Source organism: Apium graveolens, chromosome 8 (genome assembly GCF_009905375.1).
Source record: "Apium graveolens cultivar Ventura chromosome 8, ASM990537v1, whole genome shotgun sequence".
NCBI lineage: Eukaryota > Viridiplantae > Streptophyta > Magnoliopsida > Apiales > Apiaceae > Apium > Apium graveolens.
The window spans coordinates 251,472,105-251,489,849 of NC_133654.1; the positions used below are offsets into that span (position 1 = coordinate 251,472,105).

At 34.8% G+C, this 17,745-nt stretch overlaps 1 protein-coding gene across 3 annotated transcripts; it reads left to right on the top strand.

Moving 5' to 3' along the window:
- Nucleotides 1-982: 982 nt before the first annotated feature.
- On the top strand, nucleotides 983-4,517 carry LOC141676995 (uncharacterized). 3 transcript variants are annotated; one of them, XR_012557284.1, is made up of 6 exons: nucleotides 983-1,490; nucleotides 1,774-2,025; nucleotides 2,176-2,241; nucleotides 2,653-3,138; nucleotides 3,415-3,666; nucleotides 3,811-4,516. XR_012557284.1 is itself a non-coding variant. In XM_074482725.1 (4 exons), the coding sequence occupies exons 1-3, from the start codon at nucleotides 1,158-1,160 to the stop codon at nucleotides 2,221-2,223; spliced, it is 633 nt and encodes a 210-aa protein (XP_074338826.1). In that variant the 5' UTR covers nucleotides 983-1,157; the 3' UTR covers nucleotides 2,224-2,241; nucleotides 2,653-3,332. The 3 variants fall into 3 exon arrangements, 1 of the variants encoding a protein (XP_074338826.1); XR_012557283.1 differs by having other exon boundaries at nucleotides 3,415-4,517; XM_074482725.1 differs by lacking the exons at nucleotides 3,415-3,666; nucleotides 3,811-4,516 and having other exon boundaries at nucleotides 2,653-3,332.
- Nucleotides 4,518-17,745: the final 13,228 nt, after the last annotated feature.

A 17,745-nucleotide genomic window follows, 5' to 3' on the forward strand; every position in this document is an offset into this window, starting at 1 on the left:
ATTTAAAATTTATTTAAATATTAAAGAAACCGTGCATCGCCTAGTTATCTATACTATTATATTAAAGACGAAACATTAATATTTTGGTTGTTGGTCCTTGATCACTCAATTTAGATCCAATCAAATTGATAAGAACCGTTAAATTTAATTTTAAAAATTATTATTCAAATGAAATAAGATCGAATTCTATCAGGAATATATTATTAAAATAAAATTTATAATATATAAATAAGAACAAGCATTAACTTAGGTTTATATCATATAATTTGAATACATATATATTATTGAATGAGAATGAGAAGTCACTGTCTGTATTGACATTGATCATATGTTTCCTCTTTGGCAACTTGATATCAAAGATTGACGGTTATTGTGTACGGTGTACCAATAAATTTTCATTCTCATCGTGAAAATATATATTGTATGAAGAAAACTCTTTCTCTCTCTCACGTAACCGCCATTATCATCTTCAACTTTTCCTGCGTTATTTACTACAAGATCAAGATCAAGGGAACTGGAAATTCTTTATTTTACGTCTTCTAGGAATACCGATAAAGTTTGGAACAAAAGTGGTTATATTCTCCCTTATACAATTTCATTCGGAAGCAACTTTGACAATTGAAAAATGTATCTTGTTCATCTAGAGGAACTAACTTTATTTCGAACGGTTACTTTTTGTATTTATCGATCACACACATATACGTACTTGTTCATCATTACGCATTTGAAAGTGGATTTTCAAATTTCATGCCCGATTGGTTGCAACTTGCGGGCGATCAAGCAATAAGTAACAAATAATCTGGTAAGTCTCATGTAAATTATACCGTGGACTAAGGTTCGTTTTGACTTTTTTCAATTTAAGTGATTAGCTTTTTTTTTTTTAAGTAAGTATTAATTCTTGCATATATGTTATACTTTTTTTCACTTTTTACATATTTTTGACACGCACACACAAGCCGGAGGTTTTTCGGGAAATAGCCTCTTCATTCTTTGGAATGAGGAGAAGGTTATGTATATCTTACCCTCCTCGGAGTCACATATATCGGGTATGTTTGGTTTGGATAAGAACGAGCATGGTTATATACTAGTAAATAGTAATAATAAGAAGCCCATTGTATTTCTTTTGTTTTTTGTTTGGGTATGTTTTGTTTTGAACGATGAAAACAGAGGAGATTGGGTGGTCCGACGATGAATATGGGTGGTCCGATGAAGAATACGCCTTGAAGGGTAAACCTGGAGATGGAGTTGTTTCATATGTAATTCATGATTACGGGATGTCGGATTCGGAGTCGGACTCGGAACCCGAACCCGAACCGGAATGGAAATTGCAATCGGAATGGAAGACATCATACAAGTTCGACGTTGACGACATGGAAATTGGTGGTCCAGCAATGATTTATCCAGGACTGGACCTTGACCATTACTCTTATCGCCATGCTCATGTTCGTGATTTCTCTAAAACAGCCCTCGCAAACTATAATCGCGACAATGTACGTACTTAGGGACATTTTTCTCTTAATTTTAACGATGAATTTGGGTGAGTCAATTGCTTGCTTTCGATGTTCAATAGTAATGCACAACGTCCTAATTGTTGTTTTATTTATCTATATATGTATGTTAAATGTTAATACTACGGTGCTGATGTTTTCTTTTAAATACGCATTTCTAATATCCCCGCATACTCGCAAATGGGAATGTCAATTGTGTGAGTTAGTCGTTGATAAATAGGTTTGTGTATCGACCAATTAAATAAATTAATTATACTACGTGTAGGGACATAGATATGAGTTTGTGGAACTGGTGGAGGCTTTTGTTACTTGTGACTCGGGTACTCATGTAGTCACAACCATTTTCAAAGCAACTCAACGTGATGATCACTTGAGTATGGCCTCCTTTGAGGCAGAGACGTACACTCCTTCTAGATCCTTAACTGACTCTAATCTAGATATCAAGGTTGTTCGCTTGCACTCTGGATCTCATTCGGGATTTCCAGCCCCTCATTCTCATCAATCTAATGTACCGATGGTATGTGATCTGTCTTTAGCCTTCGCATTTCTAGTTCGCTTTTTTGGATATTATCCATATTTAAATTATCATCTAGTAGGTTTTACTACATAATAATAGGTTTCATAAAAATCTTTTTAACTTACAAGTTTCTTTTCTTGTCATTAACAGCCAGAAAAATTGCATACTCGGGTTGAGCGACTACAAATTTCAGCTTGAAACTGAAAGTATCGCATGGTAATTTTTTATGTTATATGCAGTTCTGTTAAATACTGAATTTGACTGTAATAACCAATAAACCATTGTATGTCATTCATATATCGATGTTAGGATTGGAGGTGTTGTTCTTCCTCTATGATTGGTCACAAGAGAGACAGTTGCTCAGCTGCATTTACTCATAGTAGACATATTAATATGTTGCTTACCTAGTAATAGTACATATTGAGGTGGCTAAGGTGAACTTATCATTGTGGATGATGGAGTTCGTTTGTGATTTTGAAATAGTATGCAAATTTTATAATCTCCTCAGCATTCTTAAGTTTCTATTATTAGTTCTCTTTATATCAAGAATGATCGTTGACCAACCATTTGTGATTTTACTGTTACTGTCCGATGTTTTGATAGATCCCTCTTTCTTCTTTTTTGCAGAGCTCTGAACTTCCGATGGAATGGACCCACTTTCTGTACTTTTCAATGTGTTTAGTTGTTCTATATTATACTTTGAAAGTAACTTGAATCCTTTTTGAGTGCGCATAACTGTAACCTCCTAATTAGCTGTATAAAAATTGATCTTTTTAGTTAGGATTTGAATGATGAAAACAGAGGAGATTGGGTGGTCCGATGAAGAATATGGGTGGTCCGATGAAGCATACGCCTTGAAAGGTAAACCTGGAGTTGTTTCAAATGTAGTTCATGATTACGGGATGTCGGATTCGGACTCGGACCCCGAACCCGAACCGGAACCGGAACGGAAATTGCAATCGGAATGGAAGACATCATACAAGTTCGACGTTAATGACATGGAAATTGGTGGTCCAACAATGATTTATCCAGGACTGGACCTTGACCATTACTCGCCATGCTCATGTTCATGATTTCTTCAAAACAGCCCTCGCAAACTATAATAGCGACCATGTACGTACTTAGGGGCATTTTTCTCTTAATTTTAACGATGAATTTGGGCGAGTCAATTGCTTGCTTTCGATATTCAATAGTAATGCACAATGTCCTAATTGTTGCTGTATTTATCTATATATGTATGTTAATGCTACGGTGTTGATGTTTTCTTTTAAATACGCATTTCTAATATTCCCACATACTCGAAAATGGGAATGTCAATTGTGTGAGTTAGTCGTTGATAAATAGGTTTGTGTATCGACCAATTAAATAAATTAATTATACTACGTGTAGGGACATAGATATGAGTTTGTGGAACTGGTGGAGGCTTTTGTTACTTGTGACTCGGGTACTCATGTAGTCACAACCATTTTCAAAGCAACTCAACATGATGATCACTTGAGTATGGCCTCCTTTGAGGCAGAGACGTACACTCCTTCAAGATCCTTAACTGACTCTAATCTAGATATCAAGGTTGTTCGCTTGCACTCTGAATCTCATTCGGGATTTCAAGCCCCTCATTCTCATCAATCTAATGTACCGTTGGTATGTGATCTGTCTTAAGCCTCCGCATTTCTAGTTCGCCTTTTTTCTGGATACTATATTCATATTTATATTATCATCTAGTAGATATATGTATATGCTGCTTCTAATCTCAGGTTGTGCTTGTCTAAATGTAATTGCTTTCAGTTGGTCATAATTTGTGAGGAATGGTGAATTGTCTGTTCTAGCTATTACAAAAAGGTGCATTTTTCTTATCAATGCTAATCAATTTCGGAAGGAATACCAGTTCCATCAATATTACACAGTTGAGCATTCAAATTTTTAAATATTTTTTTTACAACTTTATTATCATATAGTTATTCTACTCATGGGAGCTCAGGTCTAACACGATTCTAACTTTTACTCTGCTCTTGCTTTTCCACCGCAAATTGGTTGAATCAACTAACTCTTTGGTGCTTCCTTTTAGCTTATTGATCCAGAAATGCTAAACTTTTGGTAAAACTTAAAAAGCACCGGGAGAGGCCAGAACAACACAATACCAATGGAATGTTAGACATTGGCTTATGTTTCACGAAGCGATTTCAGAGATATCATTGCTTAGCTTGTCCATCTAAAACGTTTTTCTAATGCCTTCCTCCCGCAACACAGATTCATGCACATCCATAGTTGTTCGGTCTTGTCAAACGGACCCAGGAGTCCACCAGTGTGAATGAAAAGGATCCTTCTTCCGTCCCATTTGGTTGGATTCTCAGCCATCTCCTTCATCATTCCATAAGCAGCTTTTCCGCTGTAAACAGGGTCAAGTATAAAGCCCGTTACCTCAGCAACTTCTTTGACAAATTTAAGCTCCTCGGTTGTGCTCATAGCATAGCCAACTTCTTTGGCGTTCTCAATGTTAACTATATCATGTGATCTAACACCAGCAACATAAAAACATTTGTTCAGGTTCCTGGCACTACAACTATTGCTCCATAATCTCAACAACAAACTCAAATGTTCTCTAACCCTGGTCCTGTGAGTCAGAAATAAGGAATGACATGCTAAATTGTTCTGATATAATCGAAACAAATGAAGAGATCGATAGTTGATCAAAGGTTAATATTAATAAAGCACTTAAAAGGCTCACACAGCAGCTAAGCTTAGATGATGATTGCTCGGACAATAATGACTCTAAACTATGATGATAATGGGGTAACAGAATAAAGTGTACATTGTCAAAGTCCTATTATTTCTGATCGGCTGCAAGATGAGTCAGACAATCTCATGACACATCTATTTTCAGGTTTGTGTCCTCCATATGGTGCTTAGCAGGGGAGCGGTGTCCAAATTTTTTCGCCTGACGTGACACATGACGAAGCGCATATTTATACACTCACGATCCCATATTATTATTAAAAAAAAGGTAAGTATCATCTACGCATTAACATATCATCATTTGGGGAAAAATTTGGGATATCTAGTATTTCTTTATAGGCCATCTCCAACATTCCAAAAATTCAAATTTGGATCACCAATCGATCCAAATTCTGATCCAAATTTCTGATGAACTCCAAGAGTATGATCCAAATTTTGATCTAAATTAATTTTTACAAATTATAATTCGCAAATATCATATTAAACGATTTATTCGTAAATTTAATTTTTTTTAAATGAATAACTGTGACGCCCTCAATCTCGGGATTAGGAAATGAGGACCCACACACCATTAAACTAACAATAAATAAATATAAACCCCGATTAACTAATAACATGATCAAACAGGATTAAGGTTGAGACAAAATTACAACTACCAACCATATTATATAAATTATAACCCAAAATAATACCAAATTTACACAATCGATTCCGACTTAGAACCGACAGATAACTCATTGTATCTTTACAAACTTTCCGACTAAGCGCATGATCACACATAACTTGTACTACCTGCTCTGGCATCTGAAAGCCTACAACACGGTAGGGGCCACCAGATATGCTCTTACGAGCAGTGCGCCTAAATCTGGTCATCCTCTTACTTAACTGCCATGGTTAGATTGGGGCATTCTACTAAAATTCTTTAGGTGGCAGATTTCTATCTTTGGGCTAGGAAAGATTTAAGAAGAGATAGTTGGGCTTTCAAGAATCAAGGTTCAAGATAAGGCGAAAGCCGACATTCATCACAAATCATCAACATGATCTCAAGGATCTTTCAAATGGAAAGCGAGAATATTTTCAACTCTGAGAATCAATTATATGATTGATAATAATATCAGAATAAGAATCAGGGTTCACAAGCTGTATGCTAATCAATATCACAATTAACTCTTTTCAAAACATTATAAGTCATTTCATTTTCAAAAAAGCAATTTGCTAAAGCAATGTTTTCAATATCCTCAGTAAAGTGATAGGAAACCCTTGATTGGACTACTTCAACTTTCAATTAATAATAATAATAATAATAATACGGGTGATCAGCCCGTACCGACCTCCATCTGGTCGTTAAGGTACCTATGACATAATTTCAGCCTTAAATTGGATTAGCCCCGCTAGTCTCTTACATTATTGGACTAGTCGCACTAGTCTTTTACGTAGAGCGGGCAATCGAGTCGTGTCGTGTACTTTCGTGTCGTGTAATTTCGTGTTTCGTGTACGTAAACATGAAATCCATATCCGACCCGAAATGATTTCGTGTACCCATATGTGAAACCCATATCCGATTCAAATCGTGTCGTGTACTTTCCGTGTACTTTTCGTGTATATTAAATAAAAAATTAATATAATATATATATACATATAATATATAAAAAAATCTAAATTTAATGAAATATGGAGAGTGTATATATAAATATATATTTTTTCACATAGTATCTATAAAAACTTGTAAACATTTATATTATATTATATTATATTATATTATATTATATTATATTATATACATAAATATATGCATGTGTTGTATATATTAATTTATAAATATATTTATCTCGTGTAATTTCGTGTACTTTCGTGTACCTAAATTGAAACCCATATCTGACACTAAATCTATCATGTAATTTCGTGTTCGTGTACATTCGTGTTTCGTGTACCAAAAATTAAAACTCATATCCGTATTTTTCGTGTCGTGTTCACGTGTCGTGTACCAAATTGCCCGCTCTACTCTTACGTCTCAATCCAATCCATCAGGAATTCATTTGGAAAACCTTGTGTTAAAAAATAATGGTTTTACTAAGTTCATTTTAACATTACCAGGAATATGAAATCATTCAGACTCTTTCAAGTCGAAACTCATTCTTTAGTTCAATTTCAAGAATTCAAAGAAAATGAATGAATCAAAGGTAAGCAAAGTTCAATGCAAAGGATCTTGATCAAATGATCACAAAGTATACAAGTTAGGGAATCAAAACAGTTTCGAGGATCATCATGGAATAAGGTAAGCAAAGGAATGAAGGATCATTACGCAAGGGGGTTCATAAAGGTTCTTATAGGGTTTACAAGAATTCAATGTATCAACAGGTGATCAGGATATGAATAAAAAGGTTATTATAAAGGTTTGAACAATAATCATATCAAGTCATTACAAGAACAATAACAGGGTTTCTCAAGAATCAATAACAGGTTTACAAGGAACAATAATAGGGTTTCTCAAGAATCAATAACAAGTTCACAAGGAACAATACCTGGGTTTCTCAAGAATCAATAACAGGTTCACAAGGAACAATAACAGCAATACTCTATCATGGCATCAACAATATCCTTTCAATACACAACTTATACAAGTAGACAGAGTTACTTGCCTGAATTTGCTTTCCTGTTTCACAAGGGTTGAACTACTGCCACCTAGTACACCTTTCCCTTTCCTAGCCTGAATGCCCTCACGCTCCGAATCTACAATTCAAAAATCAAAATCCTAATTAGATTCCCATTTGACGTTCCCAGAACGCTTAACAATATCCCTTTATCGCAACACCCTAAGAGTATATATATATATATATATATATATATATATATATACTCAATCATATTCACAAAGCACGATTATACCATATACTCGTATACTTTAACCAAATAGCCATCGAATCACATATTGCGACGCAATTACAACACATAGCATATAATCCTTGTATCCAAACTCTATACTCGAGTTAAAATAATAATTATACAATCTCATATCAAGACGACTCAATCCTTCCTTTTATTTCACATTAATCGAACCAAAACCACCAAATAAACCAATTAATCCCTAATAATCTTACATGCATTTACTTTGTGAAGTCATATGATCAAATCAATCTCTTTTACACCCTTAACCATCCGGCCCTTACAACCAAACACAATCAAGTGTACTCAATTACAATCATACATAATCAAATAAATAAACCTCTTTTAGTAACATGCAAGTACAAGAATCACTTATACAATCAAGTCTCATCCTTTTTAATCCAAATACCGAATCAAAATCATAATCAAAAATTAAAAATCAAAACCCTCTTTTAATTATCAAAAATTCGAACCTAAAATCAACACAAACACCATCCAAAATCGACATGCAACCAAGTACTCATTTCAATTATCTCTAGTAGCTAAAGCAATTAGCATATAAACCCTCAAAATCAACTTAAACCCTTTTTCAACCATAAGACCCATTCTGGTTTTCCAAAAAAACCACACATGCATAGATCAATTTTGACATGCAAGGCTTTAAATCACAATTTCAACTTATTTTAACCCTGAACTTAACCATTCAACTCATTTTCTTTACAAATCAAATTAAACTTATTTGTTTATATTCAAACCTTACATGCATGCCATGAAACTTTCTTAGAAATAAAGATTTATATTCAATATCAAGTTTAACACTAAAACGAATAAGCAACTCATCATTCAAAATCAAAAACCCTTTTTTAACAACAAAATTCGAAGTAACATCAAACAAAACCGAAGAAAATACAACACAACATCCACTATTCTTCTTCTATGATCATATACTAAGAAATTGAGATTTTCTTATATAAAATCAAAAGAAGTTGATTTCAAAACTAGCTTAAACACTTTCATGCAAAAGGTAAACGGATAGAGAATGAGAAATAAGGAAGATTGATGGTGAAAACTTTGATTTCCAACTAGAATTAAGCTTTGCATGTAAGAGAGAGAAGAATGGAGTGTATGAGAGAGAGAGAGAGGGAGAGAGAGAGAGAGAGAGAGCCGAGAGGAAGAGCTCGGGAGAGAAGAGAGAAAAGAGAGATGAGAGAAAAGAGAGAAAGAGAAAGGAAGAGATAGAATGTAAATGGAAATGACTAAACTTCTCTCCTTTTATACTTACAAGTTAGTGAAAAAGAGAAATTATCCTTGTACCCTTCTCTCATTATTAGCATAAAATGCATGCAAGGATAGTATGGTCATTTGGTTAAGTTGAATGGAGATAGTGGGGTAGAAAATGACACATCGAACCTTCTCTCATGTTGTTAGTGGAAATGAATGCAAGGGCAAGTTGATAATTTAAAAAGAATCTAAATTCTTAATTTCCTTTTATCCCTAATAAAAAATGAATCTATTTAATATATTTTTAAATTAGAAAAGATAAATATGCCACGAATATCACTTTTAGAATATAGATCTTGAAATTAGATTTTCAGCCATATTTTTAAAATAATTTTTGAGCGGACGGTTGATTTATTACGGATTTTACAAGATTGCGCTCAAAATAGGATTATAGCTTAATAAAATCATTTTAAAATACACCGATCACCAAATAAATCCATTTATCATTTTTTAAAGTCTCTAGGACTATTTTGAAGATAACCAAACCAACTTCACACCTTAAACATACTCGGATAATTTTATAAAAACATTTAAAGGTTCAATAAACCTTATTTTAAATCAAATAAATCCTTAAAATCATTTAAAAATCAACAGAGCATATAATCAAGCATATTTCCAAGCAATAGCACATATTCACGTATCACGACTCATACTCGATCACAAAATTTCCCTTATTATTATTATTATTAATATTATTATTATTATTATTATTATTATTATTATTATTATTATTATTATTCTCCTTTTCGCGTAACGGGTCGCGTTCTGCTTGACGGCCCGACTGTAATAACCCCAATTTTTGGAATTTTTGAAACCCTTATGAATAGTGTTTTGCTGATTATGCTGAATAAGAAAACTTTTCATGCTACACTATGTAGAGGTTCTTTTATTGATCTTCTGGGATATTATTAGTATTCTATGTGGTATATAAGTGTATGTAAAGATCGTCAGAATCCAAATCCGAACACTTTGATTTTTCCCGAAAATCCACCAGATATCGAAAGAATTGAGTATAAGGTAACAGGATAAAAAAGATTTAAATTCAAGGATTTTAATATAGGATCATAAAAGGAATATAATGTATTGAGAAAGGTTAAGGGAACCTAAGTTATAAGATCCCGGGTATGATCCCTCAAACGATAAACGAAAACGAAAGTTAAGCGAACTGTATAACAGATCAGCGGTCATTAGCCAAATAATTAAAAGCTAATCAAAGAGATTAGTGGGGATGATGTCATCAAACCAATGAGAAGAGGACAAAGGAGGGAGGGTGACATCACATGGTGACATAAGCATGACCAAGCAAGTATGTTGTTGGTTGAATTAGAACCACACAAAAATTACCATGGTAAAAAGGTAACAAAACAAATCAAAAGGTCAACCAACCAAGCCAACACTTCATTTTCACCAAAAACACAAAATTTTTTCACCATTCTTCATCTTTGCTCACGGCTTTTCTTCTTTTCCAAAGAAAGAAAAATCAAAAACATAGTTCCAAGCTTTGTTAAATTGCAAGGTATTTATCTAAGACTCCTTATGCATAGTTATGGATATCCTATAAGTTTGAGCTCCTAAATCCTTCACAATCTCTTCCTAAAAATCATGGAAGAAGATGGTGAATAGTGTTTTCCAAGAACCAAAATTTTTGTTCTTGAAGTTTTGTTTAGTTTAAGCTTGGATAAGGACTTTAAGGGTGATTCTAAGCCATTCTCTTGATTCTCCACTCTCCAAGGAAGGTATAACCCCTCCAAACCCTAACTTTATTTGAGTAATTAGGTTTAGTTTTGTTGATTTTAATTCATGGGAGGCTTGCTTGTTGTGAATGTAGAGATTAGTTAGTTTTGTGAAGTTTTGGAGTGGTAATTCTTGGATTGTTGATTAATGAACTTAAGTGTAGTTAAATTCAAGTTTAAGAATAAGTATAAATTGTCAATGTTGAGTTGTTGGGCTGTTATTATGTAGTATGGATGGAGTTTTGATTGGGTTGTGATTGTGGATTGATTGTGGGTTGAATTGGAGTGTTTTAAAATTTGGGTAATCGCGTAAACATAGCCGTCGTAATGTCTGATTTACTTTAGGCTGTTTTTGTTCTTAACATTAGGACCCGTGAACTCACTGCTAGGTTTTGACCATTGCCATGATTAGATAGTTCATGTTACGAGCTTCATTTTGATATGTAGTTCGTTTGATTCCGATGTACGGTTTAGGAGAAACGACCGTTTTAAGTAACGGCGTTTCGCGACCGAACCATTACCCCTCGCCTTACTTTGAAACCTTGGTTAAGGACCTTAAATGACTAATTGGGATATGAAACATTTATGTAAAGTGGATTAGGCAGTTGGTAAGGTACTCGCGAAAGAATCGCCTTAAAACTCGTAATGGTTAATTTATTAAAAATGGTGGAGCCGAGGGTACTCGAGCGACTGAAGAGAATCATTGAGCGCAAAGCGAGCGTTAGAGTCTAATTGGTTAAAGTATAGATTCTTAAGCGACTTTGGTTTAATTCCAACTTATATGATGTTTATAGGTTACCAGACTCATCCCAGAACTTTTACCACCCCCAGTCGCTCAGACAAGTTTTCTACCCGTATAACTGTTGTTGTGATGTATATGTGTATATGCATGATCTTGTGATAAATGCATATTTGTTATTAGCAAATTCTTGCGATATATTGTAGCATGTGATATGGTATATATGCATGCCTATTTCGTATTCTTGATTTATATATCTGTTGGTTCAAATGCTTATTAGTTGCATAATACCTATGCTAGAGATAAACAGTAGTTGCGTATACCCTGAGTATAGTGGACCCAAAGGTGAACCCTTTTCTAAAACCGGGAGTAGATGTTCCCGAGTATATGATATATATATATATATATATATTGATATAGTTTTCAAAACTATTAATCGAATAAGGTTTATTCGATAAGTTTATATTATTTAATGAATATTACTTGAATATTCATTCGAGGACTTATGACTCAGTTTATATTATTTCGAATATTTATTCGGGGGCTTATAACTCTGTTTATTTTATTAATGAATATTATTTTTAATATTCATTTGGGGGCTTATAACTCCGTTTATTTTATTAATGAATATTATTTTGATTATTCATTCGGAGGCTTATGACTCCGTTTATTTTATTAATGAATATTATTTTGAATATTCATTCGAGGACTTATGACTTCGATTATTTACTAAGTAATATTCTTTATTTTATTAAAGAATAATGTTTCGATAATCAAACTTATTTTTTTTAATATTCAAATAAAGATAGTACTTTCGTATAAGTATATCTTTGGTTATTTAATACCCATTTCAAGTATGAGTTTAACACTTCTACTTCGATTATTTTTATAGAGATTATACTTTTTGGGAATATTATTTAAATAATAATATTCAGATATTTTCTAATATATTGGGACTGATTTATTTTAATAAATCAGCAGTACCCCCAAACATTCTTAAAAATGTTTTCGAGTCTTCAAAATGACTTTTAAAGTTTAGAGTGGATCCCAAAACTCGTTTTAAAATTTAAGATCTCCCTTTTTGAAGGGGACTTGAATACTCGTTCAAAAATCTAAAGGATCCAGCTCTGGGGTATATTTTATATTCGCAACGAGGTTGCTGTTTTGATAAATGAATTGATTACTTACCCAACGTTCGGGAAGTAAGTCCATCTATTGAGTCGGCATAAGCAATATGGGCTCAGTGGGCGTCCATGAAAGTGTAAGTGGCTCAGTGGGAGTCCATCAAATGCGTAAGTGGCTGAGTGACAGTCCAGCATAAGGTCCTACTGCGGCCAGGGTGATGACCAGTGGGGAATTCGTCCATCTACTAGTAGAAAAGGTTACTTATTGGTATCTTTGCCTAATCAGCAAGATATCAGGTTTATGCCAAGGTTTTCTCCTTTCCAAATTCATTGGATATTGCAACTCTGTTTATAATTTTCATAACAGAGGTTTTCAAGGAGTGTATGAAATGTATATATATATATATGTCTGTGTGTGTATATATATATCAGGACTTAATGAAGTATCTCGTAACTTCATTATTTATAATGTTATTTCAAAGATTGAATCTATTCAAGTCTTATCTTGTAGTCTCATCTGTGTGATGAACTTTTGAAACTAATTATAACTTGAATGGTGGTAGTTCAAGTAGTATTCGGAAAAGATATAAGTATATTGGAGTATCTTGTAACTTCATCTTTTAAACTTATATCTAGTAAATGATTATCTTATGCATGTCAAAGATTTTCAGAATAACGTTGAGACAAGGTTAGATATATGAGATCACCTTGCAACGATATTTTTATACAGTTATAAACTGGAACTCTGTGTATATTATACATGTCAGAGGATTTCAAAGATGTGAAAAGTATATATGTATATATATACTGAATATTTTATGACTTGGTCGCGTTAAGATATCAGTTTGGTTCATTTCTTCTTGACCAAGACTTTCATGAGTACTATGAGAATGCTCATATATTGTTAATTATTATACATATTATTTCGGTGGGCTTTTTGCTCACCCTTGCTTTCTTCTTTCATCACACAACAACAGATAGACAAGATGAACAGGATCAAGCTCCCAATTCGTGAGCGGTTAGGAAACGTTCCGCAGTTTCCTGTAGGCATTGATGTCGTTGTAGCTGAGGTAGGAGCTACCAGTAGGCTAGGCTTTCAACTTTTGTTGTACCAGACTTATGCATCTATATGAATTGTAATATGGCAAAGAAATGTAAATTTATTCAGAAACCCTTTTGAGGTGTAATGACTTATAATTGTGGAATAAACTAACTTGTGTTATTTTTGGTATTCATCTCTGAGACTATAACTTGTGGTGTGTGTGTGTATATTTTGGGGTCACAGTGCGCAGTAGATGTTTGTTTATTAAGAATTAGGTGTTATTAAGGGAAATGGAACTCGTGACAACCCGGATCCCCGACCCCGGATTTGGGGGTGTTATAGAAATGGTATCAGAGCTAAGCGTTATAAACCTCAGAGATGATGTGACGTTAAGATAATAAGTTCACTAAGATAATAAGAACTCTTGCCAAGTTCATAGTCGGACTACCTAACGTAGTACTGACAGTTAAAACCCTTATGGGAACCCTTATAAATAACGTGATAGAAGCATAGTTCGTTATCGTATATGGTAGCGGGACTCCGAACCCTGAGGTTGAGGAGCAACAACGCGATGATGTATTATTACTTATTGGAGATCAGATTGTGGATCCGATAGAGCATCCTAACGCGGGACCATATGATGTTAATATTGAGGATGTAGCGGTTGAGGATGTTGTCCCAGAAGGGATTGTTGCTGAGAAGGATCTCGTGGAGGATCCTAACAAGACTGAAGTGATGGTCGCTGAGGAATTGATAACCATGGTTAGGGAACTACCAGAGGTAGGATTGGTTGGCCACTACCGGAGGTTCGTTCAAGTTTGTAAAGATAGTAGCCCTTTAACGCGGCTTCCTCGTAAGACTGAAAAGTTTAAATGGACAGAGAAATGCGAGAAAAGCTTTTAAGAACTGAAGCAAAGGTTGGTGACGGCCCCTATGTTGGCGTTGCCGGATGGAAAAGGAGATTTTGGGATGTGTAGTGACGCTTCGCATAAGGAATTAGGGTGCTTCTTATACAGCACGGCAAGGTAATCGCGTACGCGTTAAGACAATTAAGGGAATATAAAATTCGATATCCCCACCCATAAGCTTGGGCTCTTGGCAATAGTTTTGCCCTAAAGATTTGAGGCACTACTTGTATGGAGAGAAGTGCGAGATTTACATTAGCCATAAGTGCTTTAGTACATTTCACGCAAGAAGAGCTCAATATGCGCCAGAGGAGGTGATTAGAGCTAATCAAGGATTTCGATTATGAGATTCTTTATCATCCACGGAAAGCAAAAATAGTAGCTAATGCCCTTAGTATAAAAGAGAGACTCAAGATGAAAATGTCTTTGGGAGAGTTGACAAGAGATTTTGAGAAAATGGAAATAGAAGTGAAGGTAACCGGAGCCGGTACCGAAAAGATGTTTGAGGTTGCAATACAGCATGAATTATTGGAGAAGATCATATTGTGCCAAGAAAAAGTGATGAATAGAGGCAGAGAACCAATGACCGGAGAAAAGATTAATACCTAGAAAGATGATGAGGGAATAATGAGGTATCCCTACAGAATTTGGGTTCCACATGTTCAAGAGCTTAAGGACTGGATCTTAGATGAAAGTCATAGTTCGAGGAATAAGATTTAGGGCAAACCCTGAATGTGATAGTCAGGGAGGACGCCATCAAGATAGAAGGAACCCATAACATAATGAAGTGGAAAATGAGGATTTAAAATATGTAGGATGACCCTGATTATGGGGAGGATGAGAAAACATTTCATACTGAGAAAACAGAAGTCGAGCAAGATAGGGAGAACCAGGACGGTACTCCTATACAGAAATTCATGGACCTGTCTAAACAGAACTTATACTCTTATTCCCAACCACCACCTTGAGGAAACAATGCGGTGGGAAATTCTTTCAGGACCTTTAAGTCGCCAAGCTCTCAGAGTTCTAAGAAACAAGCGAACCCAGTAGAGGCGAGAGCCTGGCTAAAGGAAATATAGGAATCATTTGAGATTCTAAATGATGGACGAATTACAAAAGACTGTTTTTGTCACTTACCCTCCTAAGAGAGAGGCCACCCGCTGGTGAAAGACCAAGAAAGGCATGGAGCCAGAGGTTAGAATAAACTAATTAAAGTTTAGTCAATTGTTTTCGGGAAAGTAATTCCCAAGGTTATGGAGATAGTGTAAAAGCTTTAGATCCAGAACAAAGGCAGACGGGTATGATGAATTATGAAGCTAAGTTGTAAAAGTTGTCAAGATTCGTTCTGATGACAAGAATCCCAGAATGACTTGATATTTGAAGTCAATGATTAGTGGGTTCATGAAATGATTGTAATAGAAAAGAAAATAAAAAGAAACTGAAGTGGAAAGGAAAATAAAGATAATAGAGTTTGAGGAATGATAAGGGAGTTGGGTATAAGGAAACCCTAAAGACTCGTAGCAATAGAAATAGAAAAGTATGTATTCGTCAGGATGAAGGTGATTCACCATAAGTTAAAGTTGATGGTTGAAGGCATAAGGGATACATATATTTTATCCCCTGTAAGTTGGGAGGATTCGAGGAAACCTTGAGATAGTTCGAAGGATAAATAATGAGACGCGGATAGACTGAGGAGACAAGAAAGTAAGAAATTAGGAAAATTGGATGAAGGAAGTGACCTTCAAGAATGTGAAGTGTAAGACCGGTGGCATGATACCCAGAAAGGGAGACACCAGGTATGAAAGATATCCCAACATTGAGATGACTGTTGAGATAAACAACAAAAGTAAATAAGAAATTATTAAGAAGAAGTTCACGTTGAACACGACCAATATCTTCCAGAACATCCCTGTTGTCATTACCAAATTAGGAAAGAAAAGCGGGTAACCATTGTTATCTTTTGAAGGCCATATTGATTGACCTCATTTTGAATACAGATGTTATTGTGAAATTCAGCATATACTATCGAGGTGGGAATGATTGAATAAGACACCCTTATCAGGGATATATGACTTGATTATCCATGGAAGGATGCATGTACCTTTTTAAAGGTGGAATTATGGATAGAACATCGGTAACTTAAAATGAATCAGTGGAGAAATTTTTCAGAAGTATATAGACAATGATTCTGGTATTAATAAATGGTATCTTGATATGCCCTGTATCTAGGGAATACATGAGGAACGATTCAAGGATAACCTTAGAGGTTTTACAAGGAGAAAGGTAATATTCAAAATTCTCAAGAATAGAAATGTTGATAAAGGAAATATGACGTAATTATAATGATGCCAAGTGGGGCACGTGTTAAACCACGAGAAAGTATGGATCGAACCAGTAATGGTCGAAATTGTTCATGGCAATTAGGACTTGAGATAAAAGATGTTCTAAGTCTGATTGAGAGTCAGTCGTGACAGTGATTAACCTCTAAAGACTGAGGCAATAACTTATGGAAAAATGGTGATATTTTTTTTACTCATCATATTTTAAGGAAAACATCTTCACATAAGTTGTGATTGAAATGAGGTAGAAAATTTATTTGGAGGTGGTTAAAATGACATTGACTGTAAGAAAATTTTACTATCAGGAAAGGCCAAAGAGGTGGCCGACACTTTAAGTGTAAAAGGACAATCATAGGCGCTCGTGCCAGAGGAATATAATGATAATGGTTGAAGCCGTGAAGGTTGTATTATGGTTTGGAAGATTGACATTCCTTCTGATGACTGTGCAATACCCAACCGTAATAGTAGTTTGGTAAAGGTTTAATTCAAGTAATCGCCATAAGCGGGTTATCTATCTTAGAAGGTCCTATCTTGAGAATAATCCAGGACCATGTTTCAAAAAGGACTAAACGAACCTTTGAGTTAAGTCTTCTATTGAAGGCATATGATTAGGAATGGTATTAACCTGCTATCGTTGCTTTGATTGAAACTCTTCTGCAATTTTATCTGCTTCATGTCATGAAAGTATGTCAGGATCTGGAGTGTTCTTCATGAATTATGATTGGTGATTATGTTAACTCCTTAGAAGTATTCTATACGACATGTATGGACTCCGTATGGTTAGATATTAAGATTTCATGGAAAGTGAATGACGACAGTAGGTCAGTGGTGGACCATAGTAATGCAGCAATGATTCTGCGAGTAATGAGCTGATTACAACTGTGAGAGTTGTATTGGAATGGATGTTGAGATTGAGTACCACTAATCGGGTCGTGGTAGTG